General features: G+C 36.1%; 3 protein-coding genes across 4 annotated transcripts; 2 read left to right on the forward strand and 1 right to left on the reverse strand.

Moving 5' to 3' along the window:
• The first annotated feature begins 4,079 nt into the window (after window positions 1-4,079).
• On the forward strand, window positions 4,080-7,658 carry LOC132191667 (uncharacterized). Its single transcript, XM_059606763.1, has 10 exons — window positions 4,080-4,218; window positions 4,299-4,357; window positions 4,447-4,487; window positions 4,600-4,631; window positions 4,724-4,752; window positions 4,906-4,942; window positions 5,104-5,160; window positions 6,430-6,506; window positions 6,852-6,925; window positions 7,434-7,658. The coding sequence occupies exons 1-10, from the start codon at window positions 4,135-4,137 to the stop codon at window positions 7,451-7,453; spliced, it is 510 nt and encodes a 169-aa protein (XP_059462746.1). The 5' UTR covers window positions 4,080-4,134; the 3' UTR covers window positions 7,454-7,658.
• Window positions 7,659-8,827: 1,169 nt separating this feature from the next.
• LOC132167878 (auxin-responsive protein SAUR64-like) lies at window positions 8,828-9,247 on the reverse strand. The gene has a single exon (XM_059578915.1). The coding sequence runs from the start codon at window positions 9,245-9,247 to the stop codon at window positions 8,828-8,830; it is 420 nt and encodes a 139-aa protein (XP_059434898.1).
• A 1,345-nt stretch (window positions 9,248-10,592) lies between these two features.
• Window positions 10,593-18,361, forward strand: LOC132162753 (alanine--tRNA ligase, chloroplastic/mitochondrial). Of its 2 annotated transcripts, none has more exons than XM_059572983.1 (13): window positions 10,593-10,758; window positions 11,599-11,706; window positions 11,807-12,015; window positions 12,171-12,349; window positions 12,891-12,969; window positions 13,287-13,421; window positions 13,567-13,716; window positions 13,877-13,987; window positions 14,159-15,076; window positions 15,348-15,620; window positions 16,164-16,373; window positions 17,104-17,261; window positions 17,691-18,361. In XM_059572983.1, the coding sequence occupies exons 1-13, from the start codon at window positions 10,638-10,640 to the stop codon at window positions 18,025-18,027; spliced, it is 2,988 nt and encodes a 995-aa protein (XP_059428966.1). In that variant the 5' UTR covers window positions 10,593-10,637; the 3' UTR covers window positions 18,028-18,361. The 2 variants fall into 2 exon arrangements, with proteins under 2 accessions (XP_059428966.1, XP_059428974.1); XM_059572991.1 differs by having other exon boundaries at window positions 10,604-10,758; window positions 11,599-11,722.
• Window positions 18,362-18,755: the final 394 nt, after the last annotated feature.

Here is an 18,755-nt window from a genome sequence, read left to right on the forward strand (position 1 = left end):
AAGTAAATCTAGGCAGACATTTTGTAAAGGAAGACCAGCAGTCTGATTCAAACCACAGTAAAACCTTATAATGTTAGGACCTAGATTCCCTCATCCGATACACTCCCCCTGAGACTGATCATTTTCGTTTACCATGTCCTTTAGTAATCATCTATTTCCGCAATGATTTGATCACTGATTCTTTCTTTAGGGACAGACAGAAGCAAAATGAAATCATCTGAGCTTATTTTATGCCCTTTTTTTTTTTTTTTGGAAAATGGTGGAATTTTTAGGAGCTAGGTTCAACTAACGAGTTGGTCAAGTGGCAAGATTCTACACTGCCTATCTTCCAAACAAAATGTTTTCTCCAAATTTCCAAACATATAACAAAAATCTAAACCTAATGGGGGCAAAAAGTGCACAATTTCGAACATAAGAAAAACTGACTCTTACTCCTTTAACAGTCTTCAGAAAAACAAGGTATATCAGAAACATATGGAGCAATAGATGTAAATTGCAGAAATATTGACCCCACTCATATGTAAAATATTCATTTGAGCACAAGACATGAGAAACTGAGTATCTAACAATTAAAACAATCTAAAAGAATAAAAAATAATCAAAGAAAATAAAAACAAAGCAAACAAAAATTAAGAAAAAAAAATGCCCTAGAACAGCTATAGACAAATATCAATATGCTCAATTTCTAGGCATGGTCTATGTGCCCACCTAATCTAGGTGAGTCCATTACCACTCCCCCTCAATGGGTGAATGGTATTAATCTTCTTGACCCAAACTTTCTTCACATCAGGGACAACTGTGTGACTCTTATCCAAGACATCTAACCGTGTTACTACGTTTCTCATCATGTTGAATAATTTCTCATAACTATTTCTAGAATGGAAATATTCTCTTTTAGACCTATGACTGTTAAGCTGAAAACACGTAGGACGAATATGTCCAAACTTACCACAGTTATGACACGTAGGAATAAACCTTTGAGAAGGTTGGTTCCTTAACATGTGCATACTTCTCGACTTAGAACTAGACATATAGGAATCAGTTAGAGTTCCATTACCTTTTCCACCTTTGAAAATTTGAGGAGAAATTACCTTCTTTTCAGCCAAGCTATCTTCTTTGTTCACTGGTTTCACAAAAATCATCTTTGAAGAAGAAGCAACATTAGTAGATAAAATAGCAGATTTATCAAAACCCAATCCAGTTCTATCAAGCGAATGTTTCTGATTATGTAGCATTTGATTTAGCTTTTCACTAGAGAATTTTGTTAAATGATTCTTTGATTCATTCAGTTCATTCTCTAAGGATTTCACTTTGGCAATTAGCATTTGATTTTCAGACATCAAAGTATTATGAGTAGCAAAAGAATCAGTTAAGGTGACAGAAAGTTGATCATTTTCAAGATTAACCTCATTGAGTTTCTTCAATTGCTGCTTATTCAGCTTTTTCAGTTTAGTGTATTCCACAAAGAGATTATTATAAGCATTTTGCAAATCATCTTCTTCTTCCGAATCATTATCGGACACACCTTGTTTGTCTTGAGAATTACACTCACTATTCTCATGCTCACTCTCATAACTAACTCAAAATGCTAAGTAATTAACTCCTTGTTCAGCATCGTCCTTGTCTGACTCATCACTTTGAGTCACATTAAATGCCTTGCCATTTGACTTTCTCAAGTTAGCACAGTCAACACGAATGTGCCCATGTCCTCCACATTCGTGACACTTGATACCTCTAGGTGACTTTCCTTTCTCAACATTCTCATTTCTAGATTTCTCAGAAAATTGTGAATTGCTATTTCTAAAATTTCCTTTCTTGGCTTTAAAGAGTTTCCTAAACTTCTTAGCAAACATAGCAATTTCTTCCTCATTTCCAGAATCCTCATCAAATGAACCACAAGAGTCAACCTTAACATTTTTTGCCTTAAGAGCAATATTCTTGGAGTTCTTGTGTTTAGGAAGAATTAACTCAAAGGTCTGAAGGGAACCTACAAGTTCTTTTACTCTCATAGTATCTAAGTCCTTGCTCTGTTGTATAGCAGCAATTTGGGGAATAAACCTCTCAGGCAAAGATCTTAAGATTTTTTTCACCACTTTAGCATCATCCATTTTCTTTCCCAAATTAATGGTAGAGTTTCTAATGGCATTAAGCTTTGAATAGAATTCATCAAAAGTTTCATCTTCCTGCATTCTAATCTCCTCAAACTGAGAAACCAACATTTGAATTTTTGAAGTTCTAACAACCTTAGTTCCTTCATGTGTGATTTCTAAAGTTTCCCAGGCTTCCTTAGCTATTTCACATCTAGAAATTCTAGAAAATTCCTCATTTGAAACAGAGATGTAAATAGCATTTATAGCTTTGTCATTCGCAGAAGCATTATTCTTTTCCTCTGTTGTCCATTCAGCTATTGCTTTTTCTGGACGTGTCCATCCAGATTCGACAATATGCCAAACGTTAATGGATTTAAAATATGCTCTCATACGAATTTTCCAAAGCGTATAATTTGTTCCGTCAAAGACGGGAAGAGAATTAGGAGCAACAGTATGAGACATTTGATATGGAGTCTCGGATCACACTCAGGAAATAAATCCTTCACAGAGTGAACCCGCTCTGATACCAATTGAAAATTCTAAAACGACTCCAATTATCACCTACTCACACGTCTAGGAGTTTTACAGAAAATATCCAGAAAACAGATCTAACTTAGCAGTTAAAAAATCAACCAAATACTGATATGAAATATGCAATCAAGAACACAGAAATTTGGTTACGAAGAGGAAACCATTTAGAGAACTCTCTAAATGTAAAACCTCTCCGGGGCAGCCAAACCCAGGAAATCAATTCACTATATAGAAGAATAAGGAATACAAGAAGAATAACAAAACCTTTGACTCTTCCTTGCACACGACAAGTGACCCACTTGACTTCTACCTCAGTAGCCCTTTCCAGAACATCTGGCACGATTCTTCTAAAAGATTTCCTTTCACCGGAACTCCGATTGGCTTCACGTATTTTCTCTTCAACAATAATCTAGAACAAATTCTCTCTCTCTAAGCACCCAGATATTTGCTCAATAAAATACGTACTTGTAAATGTAGCAAAATCGTGTTTAAATAGAAAATAACCCTAATAAGTCAGCCAGGTCCGGACCCTGCAGATCTGAGGTCCGGACAGGCCTCATAAAATGCACTTTCGGGAACTGGGGTCCGGACCCGGGGAATTGAGGTCCGGACCCTGCTTGAAAAATCAAGTTTCTGGAAATGGGGTCCGGACCCGGACTGTCCAGTCTTCATCAACAACTCCGATCGATGGGCGTTTGTGGTCCGATTGAGCTGAAATTTTGCAGGGACGTTCATAACACATGAATCTACATTATGAACGGTGGAGATTGGATTCTGAGCATTCTATATCAGTGTTTGAGCCGTGAACAGTAGCATATGCATTTTGGAACTGAATTAAGCCAACACAAAAACTAACAAAGATCATAAAAATATTGGCGTGTGTTTTTTAAATTATAAAAATTATTTCATTACAAAATTGAAATTTTAATAATAAAATTAGTTTCCAAAATTGTATTTTCCTATAAAATCCAGTTTTTATTTGAAATAATGTTTAGAAACTATTATTTTATTTCATTTTACTGAGGTGGTAATTCCTACCGACTCTTTGAATTAATGAGATCTATACACGTTCATTTGGTGTATATCTGATGTACGGAAAATTGTTATTTAGTTGACAAGAAGTGTTAGGCTTACAAACAAATTTTATTGAAATTTTTTTATAAATTGATGTAGCTCAACCTGATTAAGTTTTTCAAAATTTGAAATTATCTTATATCCAATCATATTGTGCCACATCAGATTGTTAAAAAATTTTCTGTAAAATTTGTTTGTAAGTCTAGCATTCCTCTTAATTGACCATTTTACTACTATAATACAAGTATACATCTTAATGACGTGAAAATAAAAATTATTCATTACATTTACACTTAAAAAAATTAAAAACTAATTTTTATTATAACGCCATCTCAAAAATATGACAATGAATATAACTAACAGCTAATCGGTTACTGTATAGAAGACTAGAAGTACTACTAGAGAGAGAGAGAGAGAGAGAGGGAGATCATCCACGGAAATGGACAACACGGCGATTCTGAGGGAGTGGTTCGGGCGAGTGGACTCGGAGAAAACCGGAAGCCTGACAGCGCCTCAGCTCAAGGTTCTTCTTCTTCTTTGCCCTAATCCTCTGTACTTACTAACCAATTGATTTTTATTTTAACCCAAACGACGACGTTCCAGGGAGCTCTGGCGGTTGGGAACCTCGACTTCTCTCTCTCCGTCGTTCAGCAGATGATCAGGTCTGATTCTACTGTGTGTGTATATATATATACATGTATGTGTGTACGGACGAATAGTATAAGATTGATTTGTTTTGTGGTTGATGCAGGATGTACGATTTTGATAGGAACGGCACGATGAGCTTCGATGGTGAGCGAAATGATTGATGATGATTTTCTTGCACTTTGATTCATTTTGGTGCTTAAGCTTTAAACTTGATTGTCTTTCTAATTCTATTGTTGTAAATTTGTGTTTTTCTCAGAATTCATTGCGCTCAACAAGTTCCTTCTTAAGGTGTTAGAATTTTTTTAACAGCAGTTCGTTTCCCATTTCATTAACCAAATTGGATTATTAAGTTTTGCAGTATTTATCCATGTCATTCGCAGGTTCAACAGGCCTTCTCTGACCTGGAGAGGTGATTTTCTTGCTTTTAGAAGCTTATTCGGTTTTGTGCTCAACATTGTATTAACATGTTCAAATGATTTGTAGTATCAATTAATGTAATGTGATGTAATGAAGTATAATCTTTTTGCCCTAACTGTCTTGTCATATTTGGTCATTGTTCCAGGGGTCGTGGGTATATTATTCCGGGTGACGTAAATGAGGTAGTTTCTTGTAGACATGTAAAATCTCAATTGGTTGGATGAATCAATGAGGTTTCCTTGTACCTCATTTTGTTACTATTGATGAGAAACAGTGTGATTCCCCTCCTATATTTTTTGCCAAAATATCAATTTTTTTTTTTGGTCAACTTCAATGGTTACAGGCGTTGGTGAAGATTGGTTTCTCATTGGACTCGCCTGCTTTCTACTCAGTTTGTGAGGTAAAGTTTATATTTTGACAAACAAGAATAGAAACTTTTGTTACGAAAAATGATGTCCAGAACTATGTTGATTAAGGGTCTTGGTTTTTGTACTGTTAGTTTTTCCCCCCAGTTGCTCAAGAAAATGTATTAGGGAGATTTATCTTTTGAATAGCATAAATTTTGGGTTGATGATAGGAATTTGAAATGATGAAGTCATAACATTCATGTCTTTGAGCATCAGTCATTGCACAGCAGACTAGTGCATGTTGGCACACGTTCAAATGAGTGGGCACAATCTTTCAGTGCTTGATTCAGGCACCAATCAAACCCTAAGATTCCAGCTATAAAACCCTAAATCACCTATGCATTAAATTGCTTCTAAACTACCGAAGAATTCAATCATACTGTTCCCAGCTTACTGTTCACAACCACAGAATAGCAGCCCAAAAGCTTGACTTTTTTTCTTTGTTTCTCCTCCAAACTCTACCCTATACCTTGCTGTGTTAGAAAAAACCCTGGATTCCCTAACTCTACCCACCTTTAATACCATGAAACCTTACCTTACCTCTTCCTAAACCCTACAACAAGTTCCTTTCCCAGAAACTCCTGCAACTTTGCTTCCTATTTTCAGCCCTTTAAAACTGTTCAAAAAAGTTCGAACGTTTGTAGCCTGAATAGAAACCCTAGAAACATCTGGTCCCTGCCATCTTACAACTGATTTGGTGTCAATGCTCTTTGTCCTACATCATTGCTACATGTGGCATATCTTTAACTAAAATATTCTTAAGTTCAAATAATCATGATTCAGAAGTTTGATTTTGGACCTAATTTCATAATTATTTTCTTGATCTGTATTGTCATCTTTTATCCAATGAAGAGGATAAGGACTAGGGAGGTTATTCAATTATTACTATTTTTAAAAATAGGGATATTGGAAATTGTAGCTCAGTTATGTTTATGGTAACACTTTTTTCATTCTTCTTTTTTGAATTTACATGCAAGCACCTTTCAAATCTTTTTAATTTTTACTGATTATGCTTTTAACTGTTTAATGCTCTGCCTTTCGTTTCTCCACATTTTAAATTTTCAGCTGTTGTGCAATTTTAAAATGGCTTATGTTAGAATACTTCCTTCTATGTCTTTTTGTTTATCTCTGAAAAAGAAAAGAAAAGAAAAATAAAAATCCATGTCACTACTTCCAATGGTGAGAATATGATCTAAAGATCCAAGTGTTAAGTTGGTTTGATTAAGTTGAAAATGCTTACAAGATTTTCCTTGATTTCTCAGAGCTTTGATCAAAAGAAGAATGGGCGATTTCGGCTGGATGACTTCATATCTCTTTGTATATTCTTACAGTCCGCTCGGTAAATAATCCTTATGTTCACACAAAGTGTATGTTTGATGTTGCATCTTTTAAACTTGGTGTAATGTGGGTGATAATATAACGCAATTGTGTGGTCAGTATACATGGTGCCCATGGCTGGTTTTAGACTTATATTTGATTGGTCTGATACTACTCTTCTAGGTTTAATTCTACCAAATTGTCCACATTGGCACATGTAAACTCCTATGCCATTAGAGGTGCTTTATCTGGAGTGAGACCCATTGAATCTGGAAAAAAGAAGTTAAAATCAAACCATATTCTAATCTTAAAATATATCATGCTACTTGCCACATTGGTTATGTTCTTATAATCTTGTTTGTTTCAGGAATTTATTCAATTCATTTGATACAGCAAAGCAAGGCAGGGTGACTCTTGATCTCAACCAGTTTGTCTACTGCAGTGAGTACACCAATTCTCTTATGCGGAAAAAAAAAAAAAATACACTTGTTCATTAAGACAGTTAACTTTTTCAACTTTTCACGACCCCTTTAGCCCTTCATATCGGTTCAGCTCTTTGTGGCTAAAAAAAAGAATATCAATGCCTAAAAATATCTGCTTTTCCAAATTATACCTGGATATGTCAGTTACTTTTACTTATCAAAAAAATATATGTCAGTTACTTTCATCATAAAAGCAGTCAAATTTTCTTTGTATCACCTGCCTTTGGTTTACTTCGTTACCTTGATTTGGGGTTCTTCAATCGTATGGATCTCATCCATGATCTGCTTGGTTTTGAAACTCATGTTATCTTTTGGATTAAAGTAAAAAAAGAATCAAGTAGACCTCACAGGCCCTCTCCCTAACAGTGGGAAGAGTCCAACCCATTGCTTTAAGGTGTACTAGTTTGTAATATATGCATTGTCAAGTAACATATTTTAACATATGATTGCATTATTTTCTTTTTCAGCTGCAAATTGTAGAATATGATTGGAATACCTACGGTGACTAGTAGATGCTGCACAGTGCACAATGCCTCTGTACATTTGATGTTTGATGTGGTAATAATGTATTACATTTTCCGGTTGTGTAGAATATTTTTCTATGTTTTTGATGCTGAGAAATGCTTTATTCGAAATGAAGCTGCAAAGCGTTATACTTGTGTTATGATCCATTATCTCAAGTTTTGGTTTGAGTTTTCTGTGGTATTATTTATTTATATTTGTTTGATTAATAATTCTTACTATCACCAATTAAATGGTGACTATGTGATCAAAAGACTCTGACTTCTGTTCCTCTCGCTCTCTCTGTTTGTGGGGGATGTGTGGGTAATGTCTGGTACGATGCTAAGTGTTCTACATGGGCACGCTTTTCTTGCAAGCCGTTTTTAGGAGTGTGTTCTATATGAGGTTTGTATCAATTTCAAATAATGATATTGATGATGACCCATGAGTAAATGAACCTGGATTTCTTTGCAACCTGCTGGGTCGGTGATTGGTATCTGAAGAGTGTTCTTGTCATCTCCATAATTTGTGATTTAGTAATATTGTATATGCCATAAACTATCAGCAATAACAGAAAATTAAATCTGCTATTAAAACCTCAATATGTCCTTATTGTTGGTGTTCTCTTATGCACTTTTGCACAAACCTATTACTGCCATTCCGATTTTAACAATTGTCCTTTCGTAATATTATTACGTTTCTCCATCTCCATGTACAGCGTAGATTACCCACTTAGAACATATTTATCCTTTTCTTCTTCTTCTTCTTTTAGGTCAATTTTCTGAGCTATCCTTTTCTTCACTTAGCATGGCAAAAAAGGTCACCCATCATCAAACAAATACTAACATAGCCTCTGTTAGAAACCCACCAAAATGGGTGGGGGATTAAAGTATAATCACTCTCTCCCTCTCCCTTTCTCTCTCTCTCTCTGTGCATCGAAGGCAAAGAGTTGGAAATGGTAATATGAGCCCTCCTTTACCTTGAGAAAGGGGAAGGGCCGAATGATATTCTTAATCCAATCATCCATGGACAACCCTTCAAGGTTCGTTGTGTCAAAAGGCTATGAGGAGAGCCTCAAAAGAACCCTAGAGAAATGACAAAAGAGTCTCAAATCTTTGGTGGCTTTTCAGTCTCCAAACATTTTTCCAATCCTACTCCGAGAGAGGGTTAATTGGGGTGTGGGAGATTGAAGCATTTTGTAAGCCGAATATGTTGAGAAATTTCTGCTTTTACCAAATACAAAATGTGTGAGAGAACATTGTTGATTACAGAAGGATGTAAGTATGTCGTTTAATGGGACTAAAATTTCTGCTTCAAAATTTACAGAACTGAAATCTCTGGCATACAAAAAAGAATTTCTTCAAAACCCATAAATAAGTGTTTGCTGTTGGCCCTGTCTTAGAGTAAGAGAATATGATGAGGAGCTGTGACATGTTGCCATAGAAGTGAGCAAAGCCTTCTCTAGATCTACAGGCATCTGCCATTGAACCAAAGAAACGACGTACTCCATGAAAGCACTTTCACAGGGCAGCGTGATAGGTCCATTGCCAGGCAATCCAAACTCCTCCTCAGACATTCTCAAGAGCTCTCTGAAGACGTTTTGGCTGAGATATTCCAAGGGAACGACAAACCGTTTGTTGTCAGTGGTGTAAACAACAAAATGACCTTCTTTATTAGCCACTGAAGATTCAGCTTTTGGATATGAAATCCTCTTGCGCTTGTTAGCAGCAATTCTCTGCCACTTCTTTGCCATTGCGATGAGCCTTTTCGGGTTGATCATGGCTGTAGATTAGAATGGGGGTGATCTGAACAAGCAAGGAGGAGGAGGAGCTATGGAGGTGATGTTTTTCTGCTTGATCTTGTGGTCTGCAGAAAGCCATGGAGGGCTATGATATATATATGTCCACAAGGCCAGACAGCATCACAAACTACTGTTTCCTTTGTGTTAGGTTGATAGAATGCATGTCCATGTGATTATCCAAACCAAACCGATGTTGGGGTTGTGGGCATGTCGGATTTCTATTAAGCAATCCACACTTCAAGGTAGGCCATGAATGTTTCTTGTTATATATGTTTTTTGTTTTTATTTTATTTTTTTATTCTGATCTCTTTGGATTCTAATCCCGTGCAATAGGACTATCCGAGTGCAATAAGACAATCATATTACACAGGATCCCGTCCTATCATTTCTACATTTGTGTGTACAGTATATTTGTCGACAATATCCAAGTTAGTATGCTTAAGTTTCAACAATAAATAGTTCAAAAGCCTAAAGTGTTTTAATTGGTTTTTTCAGATCTTTAATTTTAAAGAACTCGGGTCAAGTGTAAAGAAATTTATATTTCTCAATTGGGAAAAAGTCATCTAGAAGCCGAATAGGCCCTTCATTTGAGCTTGCACCATCCAGAGAAACTCTTTCATTTGTAGATGCTTGATGGTTAGTTATAATTCTATTAATTAAAAAATAAAAGGGAAAAAACAACAAAGGAAAAAAAATTAAAAAGGGCAAAAAAAAAAGAGAAATGCTATATATCACATTTATATTTCACAATTATCTAACAACGTTAATTTGACAGCTACATCCAACTCTTAGTCTCCATTTGTTTTGGTGTAAAATATTTTTCAGAAAATGTTTTTGGCATTTTACGGTGTTTGGTGTGCTGTAAAATAAAAGTCCAACTAAAAATGATATCCGTTTGACAAAAAGGCCTTTACATTTTTTGGAAAACGGTTTACATTTTTTAATTTCGTAAATCATTTTTCCCAAACTCATTCAAACACACTCACCCTAAACCCGACGCAATCTTCCCCTTCACGCTCAAAACTCACGCACAGCTCCTCTCTCTCTCAGTCAAGCTTCTCATCTTCTCCGCAAAATATTTTTATTTTTACTATGACTAATTTAATTGTTAGAGCATTGTGAAATAATTATTGGATAAAAATACAATTTATAACATTATACCTAAAATAAATAAATAAATAAAAAGAAACAACCCTATTTTTTCTTTTTCTTTTATTATTATTATTATTATTATTATTTTGGGTAAGTAAGATTGAATTAGCTCCGGAAATGTGAACCTCTCAAAAACCGCTTATCCACCTCCATCCGCACCAACGTATATAAACGTCCATTTGAAAATCAAAGCCAAACTAACCACAGGGAGACAGCCATGGAAAGCTTGAAGCTCCCACACTCTTTACGCAGCAGCCATGGAGGCAAGGCTCTCATCCCATTTCCATCTTCAAGCTTGTCTCCCAAACCGCCAAACCGCCAATTTGCGCTTTCCACTGGTACTTTCTTCTCCAACTCTGCTTCTTTTTTCTTTTTTCCTTTCGTTCTCTGATTAGAAACCATTCCAATTACAGATTTTACTATAACTACTGCTGTTTGAGCTTAATTTGTTTCATTTTCGGCAGACCCACTTGACCAAAAACTGTCAACTGCTTGTTTGCTCAATGAGCTCCGTCCTGCTTTTTATTCTTTTCCATAAAAGATGTACTTTTTGTATTTTATTTTGTTCATAATTTGAAGTTGGTGTTCTTCATATTTTGATGTCAATCATTGTTAAGACTGGAATTCATTTTATTGATGTAAAATTTATATTGTAACCACTAGAAAATTTTACTGAAAAGTAGCATATCAACTACTTCAGAGAAAAAAAAAAAAAAAAACACCCAGATTCGTAGTTTGTGGGAAAAGGAAGCTGAGGAAAGATTGATGAGTTTTTTTTTTTTTTTGGGGGGGGGCGGGGGATCATCGAGTCATTGTTACTGTTTTTTGTGAAGTTATTATGATTTTAGCAAAAGAAAGGGGTCAAGTTCTTTAAAGGATTACACTTGTTTGATAGGACTTGCGAGAATTTTGAGGTAGGACATCTTGCTTTACAGATGAAGTTTTTTTTTTTTTCTTTGACTTCGGAATTCTATAGAATAGGGTTTCTCTATATTGAGAGTGTATCTGCCACACTTGCTTGGTATTTAGGAATCTGCTTTTACACTATAACTCTTTCCCTTAAATAATTGATTTTGTTGTGGCACGTTATAATTAATTGATGTGAACTTCAAAGCATTGTGCTAAGTTCTTGAGGTTGACGAATGAGTTTTCTGATATTGATCTTTGGGATTATGCAGGTATTTTTACGAGAACCATTGCCCTTTTTTCTCCTATTAGTTTGCCCTGTGGTCATTGTGATCTCATGGGAGCACGGCGCATGCAATTTCACACAAGCAGTACATCAGGTTGCTGTATTTAAGTGTAATAACTTCTTATTAAGGGCTTCTAAAATTTCCTTCTGCTTCCATCTTTGAAGCATATGACATTTACCGCATGATTTTTCAGCATCAATACAGCCCATGACTGAGGAACTGATGGGGGAGGCATCCAAGGATCTACCTGTAAGTGGGGATTCTATACGCCGTCGTTTCCTTAATTTTTATGCTTCCCGTGGTCACAAGGTTCTTCCAAGTGCTTCTCTGGTGCCGGATGATCCAACAGTTCTACTGACAATTGCTGGAATGCTTCAATTCAAGCCTATATTCCTTGGAAAGGTTAGCAGAAACTTCTTGTTAAACTAATGTCAGGTTCGCAAAATATTTCCATTGAAATCAAAAGGAACAATCTAAGAAGGCAATATTAACTCTCAGAATCAAATGATTTAATCGGAATGAAGGACTTTTGAACAGTGTTAGCATATTCTTTTCAGGTTCCCAGACAGGTTCCTTGTGCTACGACTGCACAAAGGTGTATACGTACCAATGACGTGGAGAATGTAGGTCGAACCACTCGACATCACACGTTTTTTGAGATGCTTGGAAACTTCAGTTTTGGAGATTACTTCAAGAAGGAAGCAATTAAATGGGCATGGGAGCTTTCAACAGTGGAGTATGCATGAATTTTTGTGCCACTAATGGTTCATTAACTTATACGTTGTGCTTCTTGCTTGAAGCATGATTTCTAGTTGTTATGCTGAAGGTTTCATTGCTAGTTAGTGTATACAACAGAAACATTATCCAGGCTGCTTGTGCATGTGTGTGTGTGTGTTTGTTCCCGCACCCACTAGTTAGTATATACAACAGAAACATTATCCAGGCTACTTGTGTGTGTGTGTGTGTGCGCGCTTGCATGCACACAAACATTGAATATGATGCTGAATTAAGCAAGGGCAGGATATTCATGTTCTATAACAGGGACCTCCCTGTCTCAACTGAAAATCAAGTCCTCATCGCAGAAATGTCCTTGATGAAAGAAGTGCTTTGCTTGACTTTCTTAAGGATATAAGCAATTTGTTGCTAAGATCCAATTTGTGTGTGTGCTCAGGCATTTTTTATTTTTCTGGCAGAACAAAAGGAAAAGTTAGTACATTATTTCATTGTACTTTATTTTTCTCTGCAAGATCATTAACTAAGTACTTATTTGGTTACAGATTTGGATTGCCAGCTGACAGGGTATGGATTAGTGTTTACGAAGACGATGATGAAGCTTTTGAAATCTGGCGTGATGAGGTCTGTCAAACAAGAGATCATAATTAGTTATATGTTTTTATATGTGATTACCCCATATTAAGCTTTTCTCTCCATATGCTCTTAACATTATTTGTTGGGTGTGCATACACTTTTCCATGTAACTCTATATGTATCTCAATCTGTATTTTACAAAGAGACGTGATAAAGTCTCGTTGTAATTGCTCTCTTTTTTTGGTATCTTATCATTTTTGGTGGGAAGAATGTGATAATCCTCATAAATGCCAACATGACTTTCTTTTTTCTTTTTGTATGAACTTATGGTCATGTAAACTCTATGACCGTGGCTTTTGTGTCAGGTGGGGGTTCCTGTGGAGCGTATAAAGAGGATGGGTGAAGATGACAATTTCTGGAATAGTGGAGTTACTGGTCCCTGTGGTCCTTGCTCAGAGCTTTATTATGATTTCCATCCTGAGAGGGGAATTTTAGACACTGTGCGTATCGGATAAGTTCAATTGACTCTTTCATAGGCTCTTTCTCATTTTTTTTTTTCATTATTTTTTGATCGGTGCAAGATGATTTAGTTTATGCTAGTGCTTTCAATTTTCTTTTACATTATGGGATGAATTTGATTTGCAGGATCTTGGAGATGATACTAGGTTCATAGAGTTCTACAATCTGGTTTTCATGCAATACAACAAAAAGGAGGACGGTTCGCTCGATCCCTTAAAACAGAAGAATATAGACACTGGGCTTGGTCTAGAGCGTTTGGCTCGCATCCTTCAGAAGGTATTGATTGTGTTTGCCTCATTACAGAAATAATGAATGGACACTCTTTCCTTTCATGTCAATGCAAAATTACTGCTTCAATGGGAGTGGAAATTTTCAATCAATGGAGCTTGTCCAGCAAGCAAAACTTCTATTCATGGAAATCATATTTTTCCTGCAGGTTCCAAACAACTACGAGACCGACTTGATTTATCCCATTATAGAGAAGGCCTCAGAGTTGGCAAATGTGTCGTATGCTCTTGCTGATGATTATACCAAGATGAACCTTAAAGTATGTTCTGAAGCTGCAAATTCTTTCAAGTTCTTGTGTCAACATATACGTTTTTTATTTATTTTATTTATTTTTTTATTTTTTAATCTTTTTCATAACAAATGTGCATGACTCCTCTGTATATTTATCTATTATTTGGCATATTGATCTATTATTTATTTTCGTTATCAGATTATAGGAGATCATTTGCGTGCAATTGTATATCTCATATCAGATGGGGTGTTCCCATCAAACATTGGGAGAGGTTATGTTGTTCGGCGCCTCATCAGAAGGGCTGTCCGTACTGGCAGGTTGCTTGGTATAAAGGGGGATGGTAGGGGTAACCTTGAAGGAGCATTTTTACCAGTTGTTGCGGAAAAAGTAATAGAATTAAGCACCCTTATTGATGCGGATGTAAAAAACATAGCATCCCGTATTCTTGAGGAGTTGAAAAGGGAAGAACTTCGTTTTGTACAGACATTAGAGAGAGGAGAAAAATTGCTGGATGAAATGCTTGCTAATGCATTATTAAGTGCAAAAGAAAATGGAACTGCACCTTGTTTGTCCGGAAAGGATGCTTTTCTTTTGTATGACACATATGGGTTTCCAGTTGAGATAACAAAAGAAGTGGCTGAAGAACGTGGAGCCATTATAGATATGGATGGTTTTGATATTGAAATGGAGAACCAAAGGCGTCAATCTCAGGCTGCACATAGTGCTGTTAAACTTGCAGTTGGAAATGGTGCAGATCTGGCAGAAAATGTACCTGACACTGAATTTCTTGGATATGACAACCTTTATGCTAGAGCGGTAGTGGAAAGCCTTCTGGTGAACGGGAACCCTGTGATACAGGTTTCTGAAGGAAGTGATGTAGAAGTTCTGCTAAACAGGACTCCATTTTATGCTGAATCAGGCGGTCAAATTGGAGATCATGGATTTCTATATTTTAACGATGGTGAAAGCCTACAGAAAGCTGTTGTAGAGATAAAAGATGTCCAAAAATCCTTTGGTAACATATTTGTTCATAAGGGTACTATTAGAGAGGGAGTTCTAGAGGTTGGTAGAGAAGTGGAAGCAGCGGTAGATGCTAAACTTAGGCAGCGAGCTAAGGTACCTCAACTGTGGATTCAACTTTTCTATTTCCAAAAATTATGAAGTTTATAACACATTCTTCAGACTTAGAGAGGAGTTTAACTAGTTATTATTCACTTAGAGGGGAGTTTAACTAGTTATTATTCACTGACGCTTTTGTTCAACCTCAAATTGATTTGGAAGGTAGAAAAGTCAAAATATTCTAAGTTTAATAGATGGTACTCACTATTGGCATAGAGTTCTGCCATACCTTTTGGCTTGCTATCTAAATTTCTTTAGTGTTTTTCAGGTTCATCATACTGCTACTCATTTGCTACAAGCTGCACTTAAGAAAGTTGTAGGGCAGGAAACATCACAAGCCGGTTCATTGGTATCTTTTGATCGTCTCAGATTTGATTTCAACTTCCACCGACAACTTCTTGACAGTGAGCTCATGGAAATTGAAGGACTAATCAACAGATGGATTGGGGATGCAACCCTTCTTCAAACCAAAGTCATGCCTCTTTCTGACGCAAAAAGTGCAGGGGCTATTGCAATGTTTGGGGAAAAGTATGGAGAGCAGGTTTGAACTTCTTCGATGTTTTAATAACAAATTTTTGCCAACATCACTGGCTTACCTGTGTACTAGTTCAGCTAAGCTGCTTCCATAAATGCTTCATAAAGAGTGTGTTTGAGAAAGTGTAACATCTTAGGACAAAATAAAAGGGTTCGAGACTATTCCTTGAGATGCTTTTGTTCTTATTAATTCTTGGTTCAACAATGTTAATTTTGATCAATCTTACCAGCTTATAGTTTATACGAGCACGATGACATAGCAATCAACAGTCCTGATTACAGAAGCATAACTCTTGGCCAGTAGTGTTTTTATTTTCTTTTCCCTTGAATTATTGTGTTTCTTCAATGCTCTTAACTAATTGTCTCTATGATGTCTTCTTCTGTATCTGTTTAGTATAAATTTTATACTTCAAAAAATTCCAGAGGTAGTTGTGTCATGGCAATATATATTTATTTCAACATTCAACAGGACATTTTGGAGACATATTGGACATGCAATACAAAACCAGTTTATTAGTTTTCTTTTTTCTAATACTTTGATGTGCTATAGGTGCGTGTTGTAGAGGTCCCAGGAGTATCAATGGAACTTTGTGGTGGGACCCATGTTAGCAATACCTCTGAGATACGTGGCTTCAAAATAATCTCAGAGCAGGGTATTGCATCTGGAATTAGACGTATAGAAGCGGTGGCTGGTGAAGCTTTCATTGAATATGTCAATGCTAGAGATTACCATATGAAAAATCTATGTTCGACTCTCAAAGTAAGTTTTTTTTTTTTTTTTTTTTTTTTTTTTTTTAATTATTAATTATTATTATGAACTCTCTTATTATCAAATACAAAACTTATGCCCATCCTCTCTTTGTTTTGCTGGAAATGCATGGTATGTTTTAAGAGAACCATTTAAAGTATTCATTAAATCACCGGTTATTTAAAAAACTTAAGATGATAGGAAATAGTAAATTTAATCATTTAATTCATTTTTAAGACTCTTACTCACATTTATGCTCAAACTTTTTCTTAATAAGTGAAGCTTAATACGAATAATATCCAACTGAAATAAGAAATAAATTATGGAGTCAAGATTAAACTCAAAACCACTACTCGATTAAATTATAAGTTGTCTTAAAGGGCTAAGCAGACAGGAAATGATGAATTCAATCTTTTAATTGACATTCAAACAATATTCATTGACCGGCAAGTAAACAATTGCTTTATTGTCTGTGTTCTAATTGTGAGTTCAAACTTTGTTGAAATCCTCAACCTACTGAAAATTACTGATGTTATGAAACTAATAAATAGAAGCATTGTCATTATCCGTCTTCCTCCGGCTGTTTTCTAATTCTAGTTGATTGTACTAGGGATTCTGTAGGCTTAGTTTTCACTTTTCTGTTTTTCGGGTCACCAGCTTTTGAATGCTATCCAGTGCTTAAAACATTCCCTTTGTGAATAGAACTAGGATCTCTAACATACTTCAAAGTTTCCTTTTGTAGGTCAAAGCTGAAGAAGTAACAACCAGGGTAGAAAACCTCCTAGAGGAGTTACGGATGGCAAGAAATGAAGTTTCTGCTTTGCGATCAAAAGCAGCAGAATACAAAGCATCAATTATTGCAAGCAAGGCATTCCTAGTGGGAACCTCAAAAAAGATAAGGTATGTGCCTGCATACATACATGGTCATTCTTCAAGTTTTCCCTCTCCGACCACCCCCCACCCCAAAAGAGAAGATCTTCGTGTTTTCTATTAAATTTTATGTACGAGTTCTCACCTAGAAATAATAGATGTGAAGTGACGGAAGCGTAATATGAAGTTATTCAATAAGGTATGCACATTATAGGCCAAGAAACCTAACATTCTTGATGAAGTATTAATTGCACCATCATCATTTATAGTTTCTTAGTAAAACATTTGTGAGCTCAAACACTACAGATGTGAAGTAGACTGATACATCAAATGTCTCCTTATCTTCTTCTTTTCGAAGTTTAATATAAAGTATAACCTCCAAAGTATCAAAATAACATTTACACTTAGAAAATATTATGATTTTTATTTCTTTTTCTCTTTGAAATACTTTCATATCAGGGTATTAGTCGAGTGCATGGATGATACTGATGCTGATTCACTAAAAAGCGCGGCGGAGTATCTGGTGGATGCGCTACAAGATCCAGCAGCTGTTGTATTGGGCTCCTGTCCAGGTGAAGGGAAGGTTAGTCTGGTTGCTGCATTCACTCCTGGAGTCGTTGATTTAGGAGTACAGGCAGGGAAGTTCATAGGGCCTATAGCTAAGTTGTGCGGTGGGGGAGGGGGCGGCAGGCCGAATTTTGCTCAGGCAGGCGGCAGGAAGCCTGAAAATTTGTCAAGTGCTCTGGAAAAAGCACAGTCAGAGCTTGTTTCAATCCTGACTGAGAAGGCAAGCTGACATTTTCTAAGTGGCAAGTTTACACAAGACAAAAAATTTTGCTCCTCCTCAAGGCTGCAGAGCAATTCTTTGTTTATCTCTCACACATATGGCTGTAGATTGTGACAAAACCCTCCTCTGTTTGGACTAGGAAAAAAAAAAAAATTGTAGAGCCTGTACAGATTTGCTTGATTGGTTTCACACAATTAGGTTCTAGTGACAGGACATGGCATTTAGCAAGCCAAAATCAACTCCATTATGTCATGGTTTTGTTCTAGGCCCTCAAAAGTCTTGGTCTTGTGATACTTTATATATGGAAAATGATTAGTTTCAAGAATAAAAGGCTACCAACTTTGACAAATATTGTTTCCATTCTAACCTGTGATCAGATTCAATCATACTTTCATGGTGTTTCAAATTAAATGATGCTTGCAAGGGTTAGTTCCACAAGTGAAAATGGTATATTCAACTACGAGAATACGATAAACCGTAATAATTCAAGAAAAACGCCAGTCACATTTGCATTACTGTTAAAAGAAACTGATCGCCATTTGTTCACTTTCTGAGTGAAATTGGTGGAGTTTGCGCCAAATATTGGACTGGCCCCAGATGAGGACAAGTGTCCATATATTCATTTTGTAGTGGTTGTAAGTTACCGGTTGGAGTAGGACACGATAGCCCCCTCACCAACTCTATTGATGTGGCCTAGGGTCATCCTAGGATTACCCTATTATCAAACTCTAATCATA

The sequence above is a fragment of the Corylus avellana genome, chromosome ca1, assembly GCF_901000735.1.
Source record: "Corylus avellana chromosome ca1, CavTom2PMs-1.0".
In the NCBI taxonomy this organism is placed as follows: domain Eukaryota; kingdom Viridiplantae; phylum Streptophyta; class Magnoliopsida; order Fagales; family Betulaceae; genus Corylus; species Corylus avellana.

Bases quoted from the DNA above. Each gene is read 5' to 3' on its own strand.
- LOC132191667 (XM_059606763.1), top strand. From the start codon at position 4,135: ATGGACAACACGGCGATTCTGAGGGAGTGGTTCGGGCGAGTGGACTCG. The intron at 4,219-4,298 runs GTTCTTCTTCTT...ACGACGTTCCAG, and splicing joins TGACAGCGCCTCAGCTCAAG to GGAGCTCTGGCGGTTGGGAA. The intron at 4,943-5,103 runs GTAGTTTCTTGT...CAATGGTTACAG, and splicing joins TTCCGGGTGACGTAAATGAG to GCGTTGGTGAAGATTGGTTT.
- LOC132167878 (XM_059578915.1), bottom strand. From the start codon at position 9,247: ATGATCAACCCGAAAAGGCTCATCGCAATGGCAAAGAAGTGGCAGAGA.
- LOC132162753 (XM_059572983.1), top strand. From the start codon at position 10,638: ATGGAAAGCTTGAAGCTCCCACACTCTTTACGCAGCAGCCATGGAGGC. The intron at 13,717-13,876 runs GTATTGATTGTG...TTTTTCCTGCAG, and splicing joins TGGCTCGCATCCTTCAGAAG to GTTCCAAACAACTACGAGAC. The intron at 15,077-15,347 runs GTACCTCAACTG...AGTGTTTTTCAG, and splicing joins AACTTAGGCAGCGAGCTAAG to GTTCATCATACTGCTACTCA.